The 18963-nt window shown below is 36.8% G+C and overlaps 1 protein-coding gene across 1 annotated transcript in view; it reads left to right on the forward strand.

Moving 5' to 3' along the window:
- Nucleotides 1–18963, forward strand: part of Cnbd1 (cyclic nucleotide binding domain containing 1) — a 320853-nt gene that overhangs the window by 45326 nt on the left and 256564 nt on the right. Inside the window, exon 4 of the mRNA XM_032890379.1 lies at nucleotides 8999–9154. Within this exon, the coding sequence (XP_032746270.1) occupies nucleotides 8999–9154 (156 nt within the window). The remainder of the gene's footprint in view (nucleotides 1–8998; nucleotides 9155–18963) is intronic.

The raw sequence follows: 18963 nt of genomic DNA on the forward strand, positions 1-18963 counted from the left end.
CCTCCTTCTATCCTGTACCTGCCCTTCACCTGTATTTTACGAATTCAATGGGGAGAAGGTTCTGGTGAAGTCACCTGATTCCTGAATAGAAGACTAGGCAGCTGTCCTTGGGGCAGTGGAATTAGCATCAAAATACAGATAACTCCAGGGCAAACCACATTTCCCCCTTTTTGTCCAGTTAAAAAGCCTTTTCACTTATATATAAATTGAGTACAATTATTACCATTCTACAATTTATAAAACATGTGATATACTCAACACCCAGTCCATTACTGTATTAGTTAAACAGAACATTTAGTTATCCGTTCCAGCTTAAGAAAGGCTTAAAAATCTTGGCTAGCTTATATACTATCTGATAACTATCCAATAAAATATGTATCTTCAGAGTTAAACAGCCTGTAATCAGTCTTCAACCCTGTCTTTGAATGACCAAATATCTATACACCTAGGAAGCCTAACACGGCTTCCAGAACTGAGAGGTTGTAGAGATAAATCTCCACTAGCACAGTCCCCTGTTAGCAACATGTGAGCACAAGTCCTCAGCCTTCTGGCCCAAAATCAACTGACAAACTCTTGAAATGCAGATTTTGAAGGGTTGATCACCCTGTCTTGGCAGAATTTATCAGTCGACTATTCTGCACAATTTGTCCTTTTTTGGACAGTATTAGTCTGCAGATGAAACAGGCAGTTTTGTCCAGTGACTGCCTAGCCACAAAGTATTGCCTCACCTGTATGTAGAGATGTTCAAATTCTTCATTAAATATACCAAAGGGGAACTGTTAGGAGCAGATATGTCTCAACAAAAGATAAATAACTTTAAATCTCAAATTTTGTGAATTTCTGACATTTTTGAAAACCATCTATATCTACCTATATTAGACAATCTGTACTGTTGTCTTTATATTTTAATAATGTCTTGAAAGTACTCTCACAAAGTCAGCAATATGTTTGCTATTTGGCCCTTAACTCACATGTGTAATCAACTCAGAAGTTTGTAATGACATCAATAGAATGACTGGCTCTCAACCTTGTACTTTTAAACTAGTTTAACAAATAAATTCTATATCAAAGCAAAAATGATTTTAGCTTAGTTATCAAATGAGATCATGACTGTACAACTCAATCTAGCTAATTCCTCTCTGTTAAATTACAACTAATTCTAAATTCCTCATAAAAACAACTTTAGAATAACCACTTTCAGCCCCGCAAAGTCCAGGGAATTGGGGCGACGACACTTCTATAACTTTTTCAAGCTGTACATGGGCGTTGAGATATCCGGGATAGGGGGTAGGAAGAATGAAGCAAATGCTGTAGCCAATGTGTCCTGACTGGACCCAGCTGAAAGTCCTTGAGACTAGGAATCCAAGTAGGCACACTCTGTAAAATACAACTCTCAAGACAAAAGTTTAGAATTGAAATCTCTTTTTGTTTGATTCTCCTGCATTAATTTTTTCAGGCAGTCTACCTCTATCAAATCTGATCAGTATGACTCTTTGAGGTTTCCAGAATCTAATCATACTTTTTAAAAACACAAAGACAAAATCTTTCTCCCAAAATACTGTGTTCCTTAGTCTTTAACCAGAAAATCTTGTATCTTGTACTCTCTCCCAGAGTAATTATATAACCATAAAACTCAAAGTCACACCCAGTATGAAGATTAAATTGTATTCAATTTATATATGTGAAAAGGCTTTTTAACTGGACAAAAAGGGGGAATATTGTGGTTTGCCCTGGAGTTATCTGTATTTTGATGCTAATTCCACTGCCCCAAGGACAGCTGCCTAGTCTTCTATTCAGGAATCAGGTGACTTCACCAGAACCTTCTCCCCATTGAATTTGTAAAATACAGGTGAGGGAAAGGTACAGGATAGAAGGAGGCCTGTCATTGGAGGAGAAGGAAGGATGGGAGGGAGAGAAGTTTGAAGGAAGAGGAAGAGATTGGAATGGAGAGGAGAAGAGACAGGTGGGAGAGGGAGAGAGAGAAGCCGTGACAGGACAATGGAGGCTGACATTAAGATTCCACTCTGAATTTACAGGTTATTAATGTTTTTAAGGGATGGATGGTACTGGGCCTTGTATGTTTATGTGGGCAATTATATCTTGCCAATTGGGTCAAAGATTATTGTGTTGTGTGTTCTTGTGTGTGACGGTTTGAGTGTAGGAAAGTATGCCGTGGCTGGAGACACTGGACTGCCGCCAAGGAATTGGGATGTGTTTCAGCCAAGATATCTAGCAGATATCTTGGGGCACCACAGTGCCAGACCTAGTGAGGTAAAAGACAACCATACTTTTTAAAAATTTTTTATATTTTTACAACAACATATACCCAAAAGATGCTCCAAAATACAACAAAGACACATGTTCCACTATGTTCATAGCAGCCTTATTTATAATAGCCATTAGCTGGAAAGAACACAGATGTCCTTCAACAGAGGAATGGATACAGAAAATGTACACCTACACAATGGAGTACTACTCAGCTATACAAAACAACAATGGCTTCATGAAATTCATAGGCAGATGGATGGAACTAGAAATTATCATCCCGAGTGAGGTAACCCAATCACAAAGAAAAACCAAACCAACCAAACAAAAAAGCACATGGTATGCAATCACTAAAAAGTGGGTATTAGCCCAAAAGTTTGAATTACCCAACATACAATCCACAGACCACATGAAGTTCAAGAGGAAGGATGACCAAAGATTGGATGCTTCGGTCCTTCTTAAAAGGGGGAACAAAAATACTCATAAGAGGGATATGGAGACAAAGTTTGGAGCAGAGACTGAAGGAATGACCATCCAGAGACTGCCCCACCTGGGGATCCAGCCCATATGCATACAGTCACCAAACCTAGACAATATTGCTGATATTAAGAATTGCATGCTGACAGGAGCCTGATATAGCTGTCTCCTGAGAGGCTCAGCTAGAGCATGAGAAATACAGAGGCAAATGCTAGCAGAAAACTTTTGAAATGAGAACGGGGTCACTGTTGGAGGAATTGGAAGGAGCTGAAGTTGTTTGCAACCCCATACGAACAATAATACTAACCAACCAGAGTTCCTAGGGACTAATCCCCTATGCCAAGAGTACACATGGACAGACCCATGGCTCCAGCTGCATACATAGCAGAGGATGGCCTTGTTAGGCACGAATAGAAGGAGAAGTTCTTGGTCCTGCTAAGGGGAATGTCAGGGTGTGGAGGCAGGAAGAGGGGTGTTTGGGGAGGGGGAACACCCTTAAAGAAGAAGGGGAGGGGTTGTAATAGGGTGCTTATGACTGGGAAACTGAGAAAGGGAATAACATTTGAGATGTAAATTAAAATAACCAGTAAAACAACCTAATACATTAAAGTGATAAGGGGATGTTTGGGTTTGGGGCTAGGAGAGTTGATAGGGGAAGTAGGGAGATAGAAGAGAGTGACAGTATGATTAATTGGAATGCATTACATGTCTGTATAAAAATACCAAAGGATACAATTAATAAAAGCATGCAAAGAACAACTCCCTTAAAAAGTTGTATATTGAAGGAAAAAGCATAGTAGAGGACATGATATCAGAATAAGATTTCCTAGGCAATCGATGAAATCGTAGAGATGTTGACTCTTTCACAGATGGAGACTTTTTCCTAGAGTTTAAGCAGCTAGTTTAAGGCTATCACATTTTGCTATGTATAGAATTATTGGCCAATATCCTAGAAATAGACCAGTGTGTCACCACTGAGTAATATGCTGCATATCTGTAAATATAGCATAGCTGGTTATCTATTAACTTATAAGTCCTAACCAACAAACACAGTTAAGGAACCCCAACAACTGGAGCAAGGGTTCTCCCTAAAGCTGTGACCTGTATGTAGAATACATGCCCTTAAGTGGGCTGCCTTGTCCAGTGCAAGATGCATGTAGTAATGCAGAGACTTGGTGTGCCTGAGTGGAGAGGTACCTGGAAGCAGGGGACCTCTACCCTCTCCAAGGAGAAGGGGAGGGAGGATGGGGGAGGGATTGTGTGTGTGTTGGGGGGGACTGGGAAGGGTGGCTGCAATCAGAATGTAAATTGACTAAAAAAGAAAACAGAAAAAGGGGGGCTCATCTTTGATTTGAAGGGAATCTATAGTTCAAAATGATGTAGTAGAAATTTTAGAGCTTCTCCAAGATTATGCCCCATTGGTGGCTAGAAATTTCCTCTAGGTATTGAGAATCAGGCCCTCCCATTCACTCCAGAGAAAGGTTCTTACTCCATTCTCTCATTGCTAACATTTGCCTTCTGGCACTGAAGTCTACTTCAGGAAATAACATCCAATTTAACAGAGAGATTTTGAAAACCTATAATCTACTTGTTTTTTTTATTTCGTTTTAGAAATTAAGCATAATCTCTGCTTGTGAATATATATTATTTATTTTTTACTAGAGATTGAGCTCAGGGAATTAAGTATGTTAGGAAAGCACTCCTGGAATAGATGCCTAGGTTCCTCCTGTTCTTTCTTGCTTGCTTGCTCTTCTATGGTTTGTGTGGTTCATGCAGGTGTGTTTGCATGTGCAAGTGCATGGGGAGAAAGAAAAGGGCTTCAGTTTTTTGAGACAGAGTCTCTCACTGAATCTGAAGCATTGTTTTAGCTGGGCTAATCGGCCAAAGAGCTTTCTGGATTGTCTTCCTTTAGTTCTAAAATGCTGTGATTACAGGCATTAGTAGTCCTGACTAGATTTTTACACTGGTCTTGCAAATATAAACTCAGGTTCTCTTATTTATGCAGCAAGTGGTCTTATCTACTGAGACATCACTGAATTCAAACAGTAATATTTTTATTGAAAATAATTTTTCATACATTTTCTGAATACAGTTTTCCCTACTCCAACTTCCCCAGGTCCCACTTTCTTCTTTATCCATCAAAGTCCACACTCTTTCCTTATCTTGATCATTGGAATATAAACATCTTCACAATAATAATAAAATAAGATACGATAAAATTAAATCAGCCAAATCAGAAAAGGATGTAATAAAACAAACAGTAGAAAAGAACTCAAGAAACACATGTAGACACAGTAATACACATGTTCACATGTACAGAAATGCCATAAAAACACAAAACTAGAAACATTATATATACAAAAATAACATGTAAGTTAAAAAAAATAAAATGATAAAGGAAAGAATAAAGTCCTGACAGAGCATTTTGAGATAAAGAATCTTCAAAAATGTCATTGAGTTAATTTTGCATTTGCCATTTTCTGAGGGCATGGAGCCTGGCCTTAAGAGTGGTTCATATACACAGTGATACTGCCTTGGAGAAAAGTAATTTTTCTCTTGAGAGTAATTCCCAGTTTGAGATAGCCTCTGGGTTAGGTTTGGGAGATTTTGTCCACTTTCCTTCTCATGCCTATCTAGGGACCCCTATGTGCATGCTATCACTGTCTCTGTAAGTTCGTATGTATTTTGGCCCAGCTGGGTTTCCTTAGTGTTCTCCAGCCCTTTTGCATACTACATTCTTCTTGCCTTCCATTTTCTCCTGTTCCTAGAACCCTGAGGATAGGAATTTTATAGAAGTGTTTTATTCAGGACTGAGTTTCCAAGGTCTCTCAATCTCTTGTGAGTCTCTATTTCTATCTACAGCAAGAGAAAGCTTCTCTGTTGATGCTGAGCAAGGGACACATCTATGAGTAAAATAAAATATTATTGGGACTCATTATATTATTGTGTCCCTTTAATAGAACAGTAATATTTGGTTTTCCTTTAGTCTCTGGCTTATCTAGTCTCCAGGTGTTGGTTACTTGAGTAGTGTCTGAAATGGATTCCTATTCATGGAGTCGCCTTAAATTCAATCTGATATTGGTTTGTTAGTCCTATTAGCTTTGTAGACTCTGAGCTAATGCATTTTGTGAGCATAATAGATTGAAGGGTTTGTAGCTGTGTTGGAGTTAACTTTTTCCTTTGGTTACTGTGCACAGTGCCTTCCAGTATTATGAACAAGTCAGTGGGGCTGAAGGTTCTAAGTAGGCAATCACTTGGCTTTCACCATGTTGATTGAATTATGGAGTGTGGTCTTCAACAATAAGATATGCCATCAGTTTGTGGAGAGCAACCAATAGAACTGGCAGTAACCAGGGATTGTTTGACAATTCCCATAGAGACTCTTTGGTTAAAAATTCACTCACATGTATCCAGTTCCAGAACTGAAAACTTCATTTGGTGATGAGAGTTATCTAGTTGGCACTGCATATCACCCATTTTGGGATGATTCTATTTAGATCAGTTTCATATATGAATATATTTTAGAAAACCTTTACAGTATGTTTTTTTCTGTGACCTTCAAATCTCCCTTTGTTTAGTTCTCCCTCTCTATGTACCCTTGCTCACCAACTCTTTACAGCGCTTCCCATTTTATCTTTCCATTCCAGCACCACCCTCCTTCCACCCATAACCATCTGTTCTATTTTTCCTTCCAAGGACAGTTTAGTCAACCCCCCCCAATAACTTACTCTATACCTAACATTGGTGGTTATACATCCACGTGTAAGTGAATAAACACTATATCTATTGGGGTCTAGATTACTTTATGAGATAATTTTTGTAGCTTCATCCATTTAACTGTTAATTTCATAATTTCATTTTAAACTGCTTAGTAATAACACATTGTTAAAATGTATCACATTATAAATGTTATACATTCATCCAGTGATGAATATGTACTTTGTTTCCAATTTCTGATTATTATGAATAAACCACCAATGATCATGGCAAGCAAGTGTCTCTGTAGTAGAATTTGGAGTCCTTTTGGTGTATGGCCATAGTAGCTCCACAGTTTGCACTCCCACCAGCAATCAATGACTGTTTCCCTTACTCCTCATCCTGGCAGCATGAGCTGTCATTTGCTTTGTTGATCTTGGTCATTCAGACTTGTATAAGATGAAGTCTCAAAGAAGTTTTTGTTTGTATTTCCCTGGTAGCAAAGGTATTGAATATTTCTTTGGTGTTTCTGAGGGATTTGTATTTCTTCTTATGAGGACAGTCTGTTCATATCTATACCCACTTTTAAATTGGATTGTTTTCTTGATGTCCATATGTTTTGTCCATTATACATTTTGATATTAATCTGTGTGCTGGATAATTTTATGTCAACCTGATACACTCTAAGGTTGTCTGAAAGGAATGATCCTCAATTAAGAAAATACCACTTAGGTTGATGTTGGCTGTGGGCTTGCAGTAAACTGCCTTTATTGTTATCTGTTGAAACCCTAGTCTCTTCAGAACTTTTATCATTAAGAGGTGCTGGATTTTGTCAAAGATCTTTTCTGCATCTAATGAGATAAGTGTTTTTTTTTCTTTTAGTTTGTGTGATGGATTACACTTATCAAATCATATATGCTGAATGATCCCTGAATCTCTGGGATAAAGCCTACTTGATCATGGTGTATGATCTTTCTAAAATGTTCATGGATTTGGAAATTTGGTCTATAAATCTCATTGCTATGTTTTTATGTGGTTTAGATATCAGGATAACTGGACTCATACAAAGAAATGGGCATTGTTCTTACTGTTTCTATCTTGTCAAACAGTTTGAATAGTATTGACATTAATTATTCTTTGAAAATCTTGTAGAATTCTATGCTAAATCTGTCTGACTGTGGACGTTTTTGTTGGGAGTATTTTAATTACTTCCTCTAATACCCTTGGGGGTATAGATCTTAAATTACTTATCTGATCTTGATTTTTTTCCTGTGGTATATACTGAGAAAATTATACATTTATTTATACATTTACTTATATTTTCCAATTTGGGGGAGTTTAGTTTTTTAAAAATATATCCTTGTTTCTCTGGCATTTCTTGGAACCTATTATGTTCCTTTATTTGTCTTGTTTTTGTCTTCTATACCTCAGCTAACATGCCATTGCCTGTCTGTGTTTCATTTTTATTAATTAATCTATTGACTTCACGTCCCAATATCAGTACCACATCTCCTTCCAGCACTCCCTCACACAGATCTTTCTCCCATTCCCCCTTCCCATTCTCCACTGAGGGGCACATCAAATCATTGCAGGACTAGGCACATCCTCTCCTACAGATGCCTGGAAAGGGTGCCCAGATAGGGAAAATGGATCTGTGCCTCTTCTTTGTCTCCATTTTTTGTTATTGTTGAGTATCTCTATATCTCTGTGTCTCTCTCTTTGAAGAAATAGTGCATCTTCTGAAATTTCCTTAGTTTATAAATGTTAGAGAAGTGTTGGTGCTAATATTATGAGATAATGTATATATAATATACAGCAGAGGAACAAGCACACTTAAGCATGCAGTAATATTAGATGTTAGCAGGAGAGTTTACTGTTGTTTTTCCATATATGGTTCACTTCTAAACTGTTTCCAAATAAATAAATGACCTAATCTATTTTCAAGACGGAATTTGTGTCTGTTTTGTTTATTTTGTTCCCCATTTTCTTTTTAAAGGTGAATATTGCATTTTAATTTCCTGTTTCTTATGCTTTCAAAAACTTCTCAACACAAAAATTTGGGAAAATGAACTAGAAATAGTTGAAACAATTACTGTTTTCTACATTTATTGGAGGACTGAAGTGTACAATAAACCACAGAAAAATGAATATGATTGTGGTGACTACTTTTAAGATGTTTCTAGTTTATAATTGGGGAACAACAATTTAAAAATTATTCTATGTTGCAAAACCACTGATAATTGGTATGTTGTATGGAAAGGGAAAGACAGTTGTTGGTTTGAAAATTTTCCTTGAATTATATAATATTTTAAATGTTTAGAAGTTGTAACATATGATCAAATTGTGTGTGCTGAAAACAAATACATTAAATTCTAAACTTAGGGTACAGTTGAGTACAAATATAACTGGGTTAGTGACGAAGAAAATGGAAGCACTAAGAAAGAATGCTATCCAAATGTTAATTTGTTGTCAGATTATGCATTTTTACTACTGAAAGTAAAGTAAAACTCTATGTAAAATGTTTATGTATTATGAAATATTATTATTTTTCCTTGTTCAGAAAATCTGATCTACAGATAGACCAGAAGATATCCCAACCTGCTAAATCACACAATATATCTCTGTATCTCAGTGAAGCGCGTGGTGGTCCTTGTGTTAATGAAGGCGAACTCTCTGAATCAAAGTTCCAGAAGTTCTTAGATATCTTAAAGAAGCTGTGAGTATTCTTAATGGAGCAACTTATTTTGCTGAAGGCTATTGTGATTAGTTGTTCCCAGTTGGTCACTTGAAAATGCATGTGAATTATTCATGACTTAGCATGAGTGACGGGATCAGGAGAGGAATGCATAGAGACTGTTCTATGACTACAACCTCCATGAACTCCATATTCATGGCAAGCTGTGGATAGCTACCGTTTTTTAGTTTCATATGGCAAGAAAACCATGTAATCTATTCTGATGTTAAGTAAAAAAAAAAACTATGCTAATGGTTTCATTCGTTTTTGAATACTCGATGGCTTTTCACAGAACTTAAACTGTCTTTTCTATCACACAGCCTTTAAATACATTTAACTTTTATGAGCATTTTTGTCTTGTGATTGGGGCAGCACTGCTTAATGGTAGAAAGAAGAGAAGAAAAGAGAGGGGAGAAACACAAGGACAGGGAAGAAAATGAGATTATAATATAATTACATCATCTAACACTTCTTCTTCCTTCCTCTAAATTTTCCCATACAACTCTCCTAACTCTTTCAAATTCATGGCTCCCTTTTAATTACTTAATTGTTGTTATATACCTATGTGTTCATATATATATATATATATACATATATGTATATATATAGTATGTGCTGAAATAAGTCTTTGAGCTTCTATAAAATGTGTCTTTTTTCCTTGCCTGCTTGATACTAGTGCATTATTATTGGTGCTATATATTAAATTATTATATCCTTAGTGGCTTAAATAATGTGCATTTTGACATCTTTGTGTGTGTGTGTGTGTGTGTGTGTGTGTGTGTGTGTTTGTGTGTGTTTGTGTCCATGTGTTTCTTTTAGATTTTACTATCTTTAGGCATAGTGTATCTACTCTGCTTAATATGTCAAAGTACCCACCAAGGTGTCCAGTGAGCTGTTCATTTCTGGAAGAAAAAGTCCTCTTCCATGGTCATGGTGCTGGCAGGATTTTAAATTCCTTTTAGTTAAAGGACTAATATCTTCGCTTTCTTGCTAGCTCTCAGTAGGGACATTCATCTTAGACACACCATATATTCTCACAATGAAAAATTGTGCAGCCCACTCCCACAACTGTTGGTATATTCTCAGTTAAGTATAATGTCTGATTCTACATATAAACTCAAAAACAAGTGGGTAGGTAGTTTTCCTAAGGGTGTTAGCCATATTTAGTAACATGAATACTTTTATGTTAATCACGTTTGCAATGGAGTTTCATGCTTTAAGTGCAAAACACAAACACGATTCAACTAAATTCTAATTATTGATGAATAAGTTGTCAGGTCAGTAGTCTTTTATTTATTTCTGATTTAATGAACCATGGTCATACTGGTTTATATGCTACTTTAGGGAGTAGACAGTAAGTTAGCAGAATTCTAAAAGTTAATACCTTACATTCTCTAAAATTCCTTGTTATACTATTTGAATTTTACTGAATAAAATTCAATTTTGAGTTGCCATAGATACTTTCAAATGAAATCAAATGTTCCTGAGAATATTAAGAATCTATTGAATATTGATAATTCAGCATGATATTTACTCACATTGGCTTTATCATAACTTCCTTACAATCCAGTAGTTCTGAATTTAGCACTGATGATGTACGGTGGCTTTGAAACATTAAAGTCAACAGCAGACATCACATCACTGAGCCGGCATGACTCAGTACCTATTTGAGAACTAAGAGGTTCAGTATCAGTAAGTTGATTGTCACACTGATGGGGTGAAAGAAGAGGAAGGAGAGAGAAGTGGCTTTGGATACTTTACGTTAAAGTTTGCTTTCTAAAGCATTTCATATTGACTATAAATCCATTCTGTGTGGTGATTAAGGCACTGAACTCCGTATTAAGAACTAGAACTGGGTAATTAAAACAACAATAAGCAAAAGCAGGAGTGAGGAAACCAGAGAAAGGCACGGCAATGTAAGTTCATTCTGAGGATGGTAATTCTGAAACGCTACTTTTGACTGATGGCTACTAGGACATCAGCTGGCTCTTTTGTCTATCCATTCCTTGACAAGTCTTAAAGGGGCAGTGTATCTCATGAATACTCTTCCTGGCATAATTGCCAAAGGGAACACTTCCAAAGAAAATACTTTTCAGGAAGAGTAAGCATTGAACAATAGATGCAACCAGAAGCTGTGAACAGTTTTGAACTTTCAAACAGCTTTAGACACTATGGATAAGAAATTTCACCCATTTATGTATAAACTCAAAACAAAATTTTGTGTTTCTTCTCGTAATTTGTCCAGCATTGGAACTTCAGGCACATACAGCATTTTGCTTTTTGTGGAACTTATATTCTTAACTATAAGTGATAAAACACACTACTCAGTGGCTATGCCTAAGAGAATGCTACTCAAGCCTCAGCAGATGGAATTTGGTGGGAACAATCAGTGACATTTTCTCTGATGGGTGACAGGATGGGTTTTGTATGAAATAAGAAGGTCATAGCCAAATGTCTCACATAAGTATTCTGTGCTAAGAAGCCTGGTGATGTCAGTCAACAGCATGGTTTCTAGCACAATGTCAGTAAGAATGACACATTTCTGAAAAGTGCACAAGTGCTGGGGAGAAGGGAGAGGCCTCAGAAGGACTTCGGAACCAGCTCAGGGACCGTTACAGGATTTAGTACTGGTGGGTTGGAAACAATCCATGTCTTTGTAGTCAAACTGTGATTGTCATGAGGAGATTCAGGGTAGGTTGTCCATCTGTGTTACTGACTAGAACACCACCAGCATCTAAAAGACAATTATGAAATTTTTGTAAAAAACAATTTGCTTGTTTCAAATCTGCTACACTTTCGAAAAAGTGACTTATATGAGTTGGGTTATGGTACACAGAGTGCGAGATGCAAAGAACTAAAAAAATAAAATAAAATAAAGTGAAAGCAGCTGGAGATCCTTCGAGAAAACTTGGCCCAGTTGTTATCTCTTCTACTTTCTCCAATTAAAGATGCTTCCTTCATGGGAACACAGCATCTAAAGATCATTAAGTTTCAGCAGAGCAGTGATGCAAAGCCACTTCTCCGGAAGGACTCAGAGGACCCACTCCCCGAAAGAAATCAGTCTATTTGCTTCTTAGAATTGGGCTGTGTAAAATCCAAATGCAGCCTGGATCTCCTACTGTGCTTTCCAGTGAAGTAGCTCATAAGACGAGGAACCACATTCTGGGATTACATTTCCGGGCTCTGTGCCAACCAGAGTAACACTCTATAGAGCTATCAATCTGCAGAAGATCCACACTAGGAGGAAAGCTGCCTGGAAACAGGCTGGGAAGATTCTCATCTAGAAAAAAAAATCTTCATTTGAAGCTGGGTTTATAAAGGTTAGTTGCTTTATCAGAATAGATATTTCAGACAGGAGCCATGATCATACATGGTACAGGAATGTGATTAAAAGAAGACAGTTACTTGAGATGAGTTAAAAAAAGAACATAAATGTAAACCTTGTTGTCATCATGTAGACATTAGGAAAGAAAATGGTACTGGGTGTTGGTCTGTTGGTAGCAGTAAGGGTCACAGTTTCACTAGGGGTATTCACTGCGATCATCAGAAGAAACTAGGGAATGAAGCAGACTGCTATGAACATTAGCTGTGCAATCTTTAGAAAAATTCCTCCTCTTAATATTCGGTTCAGTAATCTATACACTAGGGATAAACTCGTGTTATCATTATTGTTAAACCCAAATGAATCAAAATTGCTTTGTATGCACTTCAAATGAATGAATTAAAGAAGTTTGCTACCATCTCTAAATAATTCTTTCCTTACAAAAGAATATATAAATTTCCCTTTGATATATGAACAAATAATCACTGTTACTTATTTATTATATATCTGTATTAGTTTACAAAGAAGACCATAACATTTTCATGCTACAGTTTAAAACATTTCATATTACAGTTGTTCACATATTAATGTGCTTTTAAAAATGTATCTTTCTACCAATCTTCTGTAGTTTAGAAATGTACTTACTAAATTCTCACAAATATTTTGTCATCTCGTGATTTTGTTTTTGTTTTTTTTTTTTTTTTTTTTTTGGACTGGGGACCGAATACAGAGAGAGTTTTTTTTTAACAGTTTGGTTATTTTTAATAACTTACAAAGTAACCTTATTTGTCCTCTGTTTCTTTTATCCACTATTTGTTCTTTGTGTCCTTATGTACTCAAGGGTTACTGGTTCTGTAAGATTTGCTTTACAAGTCTTAGTATGCATAAGATATCAGACAGTGGTTCCAATGTGTAGTTCCCTCATGTGTTTCCAATATCTATCGATGATCCATTATTTGGCTATTGTAGACTGTGCTTCAAGGAACACAGATGTGCCAGTGTCTCTGTGGTATGTTATTATTATAGAAAAAAATGTGGTGGGGAGTTTTAGTTTATAGTTATTTGAGGAAATACAATACTGATTTTCCTGGTCTGTATGGGTTTGCATTCTGCAAGTAATCTATAAGGTTTTTGTTTGCCCATATTCTCACCAGTATTTACTGCTACTCATTAATGAGATCCATTCTGAGGAAGTAGAACCTTAGTACACATCTCTCTGGCCCAGGATGTTGAACAATTTTTAATATGCTTATTGGCTATTTGTATTTCATTTCAGGGGTGCAAGTATAGTTCAAAAATTCATAAACGGGATCAATTACATTAACAAGAATCAAGGGCAGATAATACATGTTCAAATCCATAGATGCAGAAAAAACTGCTGATAAAGTCTAATATCTTTCCATGATGAAAGTTATGAAGAACCTAGGAGTAGAATCAACATACTTCTACACAGTAAAGGTGACCCATTATAACAACATTATAACAACCAGGGGAAGAACTGAAATCATCTGCATCTTTCCTGGTCAGGCTTTGGCAGAACCTCTGGGAAGACAGCTATATCAGTCTCCTTTCAACAAGCATTTCTTGGCCTCAGCAGGAGTGTTTGAGTTTGGTGTCTGTATGTGGGATGGATCCTCAGGTGGGGCAGTCTCTGGATGGCCTCTCCTTCATTCCCTGCTCCACTCTTTGTCCCTGTATTTCCTATAGACAGGAGCAATTCTGGGTTAAAATCTTGCAAAGGGTGGATGGCCCCATCCCTCAACCTGGGGCAGTACCTGCCCTCTGGGTATGGTCTCTATAGGTTCTCAATCCCCTTTGTTGGGTATTTCAGCTAATGCCATCCCTGATGGGTCCTGGGAGCTTCTTACTTTCCTGGAATCTGGGCCTTTCTCATGGCTAACCCCAATTCCCCATCCCCCACTGCTATACACCCCTGTTGAATTTCCTGACCCTCTCTACATCTTCCCCATCTCCTCATACATCTGGCCCTGTGTCCCCTTCTTACCTAACCCCCTCTCCCTCTAACCCTCTACCGTCTGTGATTACTTTGTTTTCCCCTTCTAAGAAGGACTGAAGGAAGCATCCATACTTTGGTCTTCCTTCTTCTTGAACTTCATATGGTCTGGAACTTGTATTGTGGGTATTTCCAGCTGTTTACCCAATACCCACTTATCACTGAGTACATAGCATGTCTGTTTTTTGTGACTAGGTTACCTCACTCAGAATATTTTCTAGTTCCCTCCTTTTGCCTCACAGTTTCATGAAGTCATTGCTTTTAATAGCTGAGTAGTACTCCATTGGGTAAATGTTCCATGTTTTCTGTATCCATTCCTCTGTCGAGTGACATCTGGGATGTTTCTAGCTTCTGGCTATTGTGAATAAGGCTCCAAAGAACATAGTGTAGCATGTGTCTTTGTTCTTTGTTGGAATATCTGTTAGGTATATGCCCAGGAGTGGTATAGCTGGGTCCTCAGGTAGTACTATGTCCAGTTCTCTGAGGAATCACCAGACTGATTTCCAGAGAGGTTGTACCAGCTTACAAGCCCACCAGCAATGGAGGAATATTTCTATTTCTCCATATCCTCACCAACATCTGTTGTCACTTAAGTTTTTGATTTTAGCCATCTGACTAATATGAGGGTCAATCTTAGGGTCATTTTGATTTGCATTTCCCTGATGACTAAGGATGTTGAACATTTCTCTAGGTGCTTCTCAGCCATTCAGTATTCCTCAAATGAGAATTCTTTGTTTAACTCTGTATCCTATTTTTAAATAGGGTTATTTGATTTTCTGGAGTCTAATTTCTTGAGTTCTTTGTATATTTTGGGTATCAGCCCTCTATTGGATATAGGGTTGGTAAAGATCTTTTCCCAATCTGTATGTTGCTGTTTTGTCCTAATGACAGGGTCCTTTGCCTTTAGAAGCTTTTCTATTTTATGAGATCCCATTTATCTGTAGATCTTAGAGCCTGGGCTATTGGTATTCTCTTTAGGAAATTTCCCCTGTGCTGATATGTTTGAGACTCTTCCCCACGTTCCCTTCTATTAGGTTCAGCATATATATATATATTTTTTGTCAAGGTCCTTGATCCACTTGGACTTGAACGTTGTACAAGGAGATAAAGCACCCTCATAGAAGCAGGGGGAGGGGAGATGGGGTAGGGAAGTTCTGGAGGGGTAAGCAGGAAAGAGGATAACATTTGAAACATAAATACATAAACTATCTAGTAATAATAATAGAGTATGAATCAATTTGCATTCTTCTACATGTGAATGGCCACTGAGCATGATTTGTTGAATATGCAGTTTTCCCCACTGGATGGTTTTGGCGTCTTTGAAAATGGTCAAGTGACCACAGGTGTATGGGTTCAATTTTGGGTCTTCAATTTCATTCCATTGATCTACCTATCTGTCTCTGTACCAGTACCATGTGGGTTTTATCATGATTTCTTGGTAGAACAGCTTGAGGTCAGGATGGTGATTCCCCCAGTTCTCTTGTTGAGAATTTTCACTACCCACCCCCCTTTTTTTTGTTGTTGTTGTTCCAAATGATTTTGAGAATTGCTTTTTCTATCTTGGTGAAGAATTGAGTTAGAGTTTTAATAGGGATTGTAGTGAATCTGTAGATTTCTTTTGGTAAGATAGCCTTTTCGATATGTTAATTCTGCTAACTCATCTTCTGAGGTCTTCTTAAATTTCTTTCTTTAGAGACTTGAAGTTCTTGTCATACAGATCTTTCACTTGCTTGGTTAGATTCACACCAAGATATTTTATATTATTTGTGACTATTGTGAATGGTGTCAGTTCCCTAATTTTTCACTCAGCCCATTTATCCTTTGAGTAGAGGAAGGCTACTGATTTGTTTGAGTTAATTTTACATCCAATCACTTTGATGAAGTTGTTATCAGCTGCAGGAATTCTCTGGTGGGATTTTTGGGGTCACTTAAATATACTGTCATATCATCTGCAAATAGTGATGTATTGACTTCTTCCTTTCCAATTTGTATCCCTTTGACCTCCTTGTGTTGTCTAATTGCTCTAAGTAGAACTTTTAGTATTATATTGAATAAATAGGGAGAGAATGGGCAGCCCTGTCTGGTCTCTGATTTTAGTGGGGTTGCTTCAAGATTTTTTTTTATTTCATTTGATGTTGTCTTTTGGTTTGCTGTATATTGCTTTTATTATATTTTGGTATGGACTTTGAATTCCTGATCTCTCCAATACTTTTAACATGAAGTAGTATTTTATCAAATGCTTTTTCAGCATCCAGTGAGATGATCATTTGATTTTTTTTCTTTGAATTTGTTTATATAATAGATTATGTTGATGGATTGAATCATCCCTGCCTTCCTGGGATAAAGCCTACTAGATCATGGTGAATGACTGTTTTGATGTGTTCTTGGATTTGATTTGTGAGAATTTTATAAAGTATTTATGCATTGATATTCATAAGAGATACTGGTCTGTAGTTCTCTTTCTTTATAGGGTGTTTGCGTGGATTAGGTATCATTGTAACTGTGGCTTCATGGAACGATTTAGACAGTGTTTCTTCTGTTTCTATTTTCTATTTTGTGGAATACTTTGAAGAGTATTAGGTCTTATTTGAGTGTCTGATAGAATTCTGCATGTAAACTGTCTGTTCCTGGACTTTTTGTTGGTCTGGAGACTTTTAATGGCTTCTTCTATTTCCTAAGGGGTTATGGGATTGTTTAGATGGTTTATCTGATGCTGGTTTAACTTTGGTACCTGATATCTATTATCCATTTCATCGAGATTTTCCAGTTTTGTTGATTATAGGCTTTAAGAGCAGGATCTGATGATTTTTTTTGATTATTTTCAGTTTATTGTTATATCTCCCTTTTTCTTTCTGATTTTATTAGTTTGGATACTGTCTCTGTACTCTCTGATTAGTTTGACTAAGGTTTATCCATCTTTTTGATTTTTCTCAAAGAACCAGCTTTTGGTTTTGTTGATTCTTTGTATAGTTCTTTTTATTTCTACTTGGCTGATTTCAGGCCTGATTTTGATTATTTCTTGCTGTCTACTCTTCTTGGGTGTATTTGATTCTTTTTGTTCCAGAGCTTTCAGATGAGTGTTCACACTGCTATTGTATGCTTTCTCCATGTTCTTTTCGGAGGCACTCAGAGTTTTCCTCTCAGCTCTGTTTTCATTGTGTCCCCTAAGTTTGGGTATGTTGCATTAAGTTCTAAAAGAGACTTTAATTCTTTCTTTATTTCTTCCCCAATGAAATTTTCATTGAGTAGAGAACTGCTCAGCTTCCAGGTGAATATGGGCTTTCTATTGTTTTTGTTGTTATTGAAACCCAGCTTAGTTTGCAGTGATCTGATATGATGCTTGGGATTATTTCAGTCTTCTTCTATCTGTTGAACCCTGTTTTGGGACTGATTATATGGTAAATTTTGGAGAAGGTGCCATGAAGTGCTGAGAAGCAGGCATATTCTTTTGTTTTAGGGTGAAATGTTTTATAGATATTTGCTGAATTTATTTGATTCATACCCTTTATTAGTTTTACTGTGTCTCTGTTTAGTTTCAGCTTCCGCAATCCCTCCATTGTTCAGAGTAGGGTTTCGAATTCTCCCACTATTATTGTGTGAGGTTAAATGTGTGCTTTGAGATTTAGTAATATTTGTTTTACAAATGGGAGTGCCCTTGCATTTGGGGCATAGATGTTCAGAATTGAGAGTTCATCTTGGTGAATTTTTCCTTTGATGTGTGTGAAGTGTCCTTCCTTATCTTTTTTGATAACTTTTGATTGAAAGTTAATTTTATTCGATATTCAAATGGCTACTCCAGCTTTTTTCTTGGGACTATTTGCCTGGAATTTTTTTCCAGCCTTTTACTTTGAGGTAGTGTATATCTTTGTTACTGGGTGTTTTTCTTGTATGCAGCAAAATGCTGGGTCCTATTTATGTATCCAGTCAGTTAGTCTATGTCTTTTTATTGGGGAATTGAGTCCATTGATGTTGAGATACTAAAGACCAGCTAATGTTGCTGCTACTTTTGTTATTAGATGTGGAATTATGTTTGTGTGTCTATCTTCTTTTGGGTTTATTATAAATAGAATTATTTCTTGCTTTTTCTTGGGTATAGTTTCTCTCTTTCTGTTGTAGTCCATCTATTATCCTTTGTAGGGCAGGATTTGTGCAAAGATATTGTTTATAATCATTTCATCATGGAATATATTTATTCCTCCCTTTTTGGTGTTGAGTGTTTTGCTGGTATAGTAGACTGGGCTGGTATTTTTGTTCTCTTAGTGTATGTAGGACATCTTTCCAAGATCTTCTGGCTGTTAGAGTCTCTGTTGAAAAGTCTGGTGTAATTATGATAGGTCTGCTTTTATATTTTTCTTGACAATTTGCCCTTACTGCTTTTAAAACTCTTTCTGTGTTCTGTGTATTTGGTGTTTTGCTTATCACATGTCAGGAGGAATTTTTTTCTGATTCTATATG

This window comes from Rattus rattus, chromosome 1, assembly GCF_011064425.1.
Source record: "Rattus rattus isolate New Zealand chromosome 1, Rrattus_CSIRO_v1, whole genome shotgun sequence".
Lineage (NCBI taxonomy): Eukaryota > Metazoa > Chordata > Mammalia > Rodentia > Muridae > Rattus > Rattus rattus.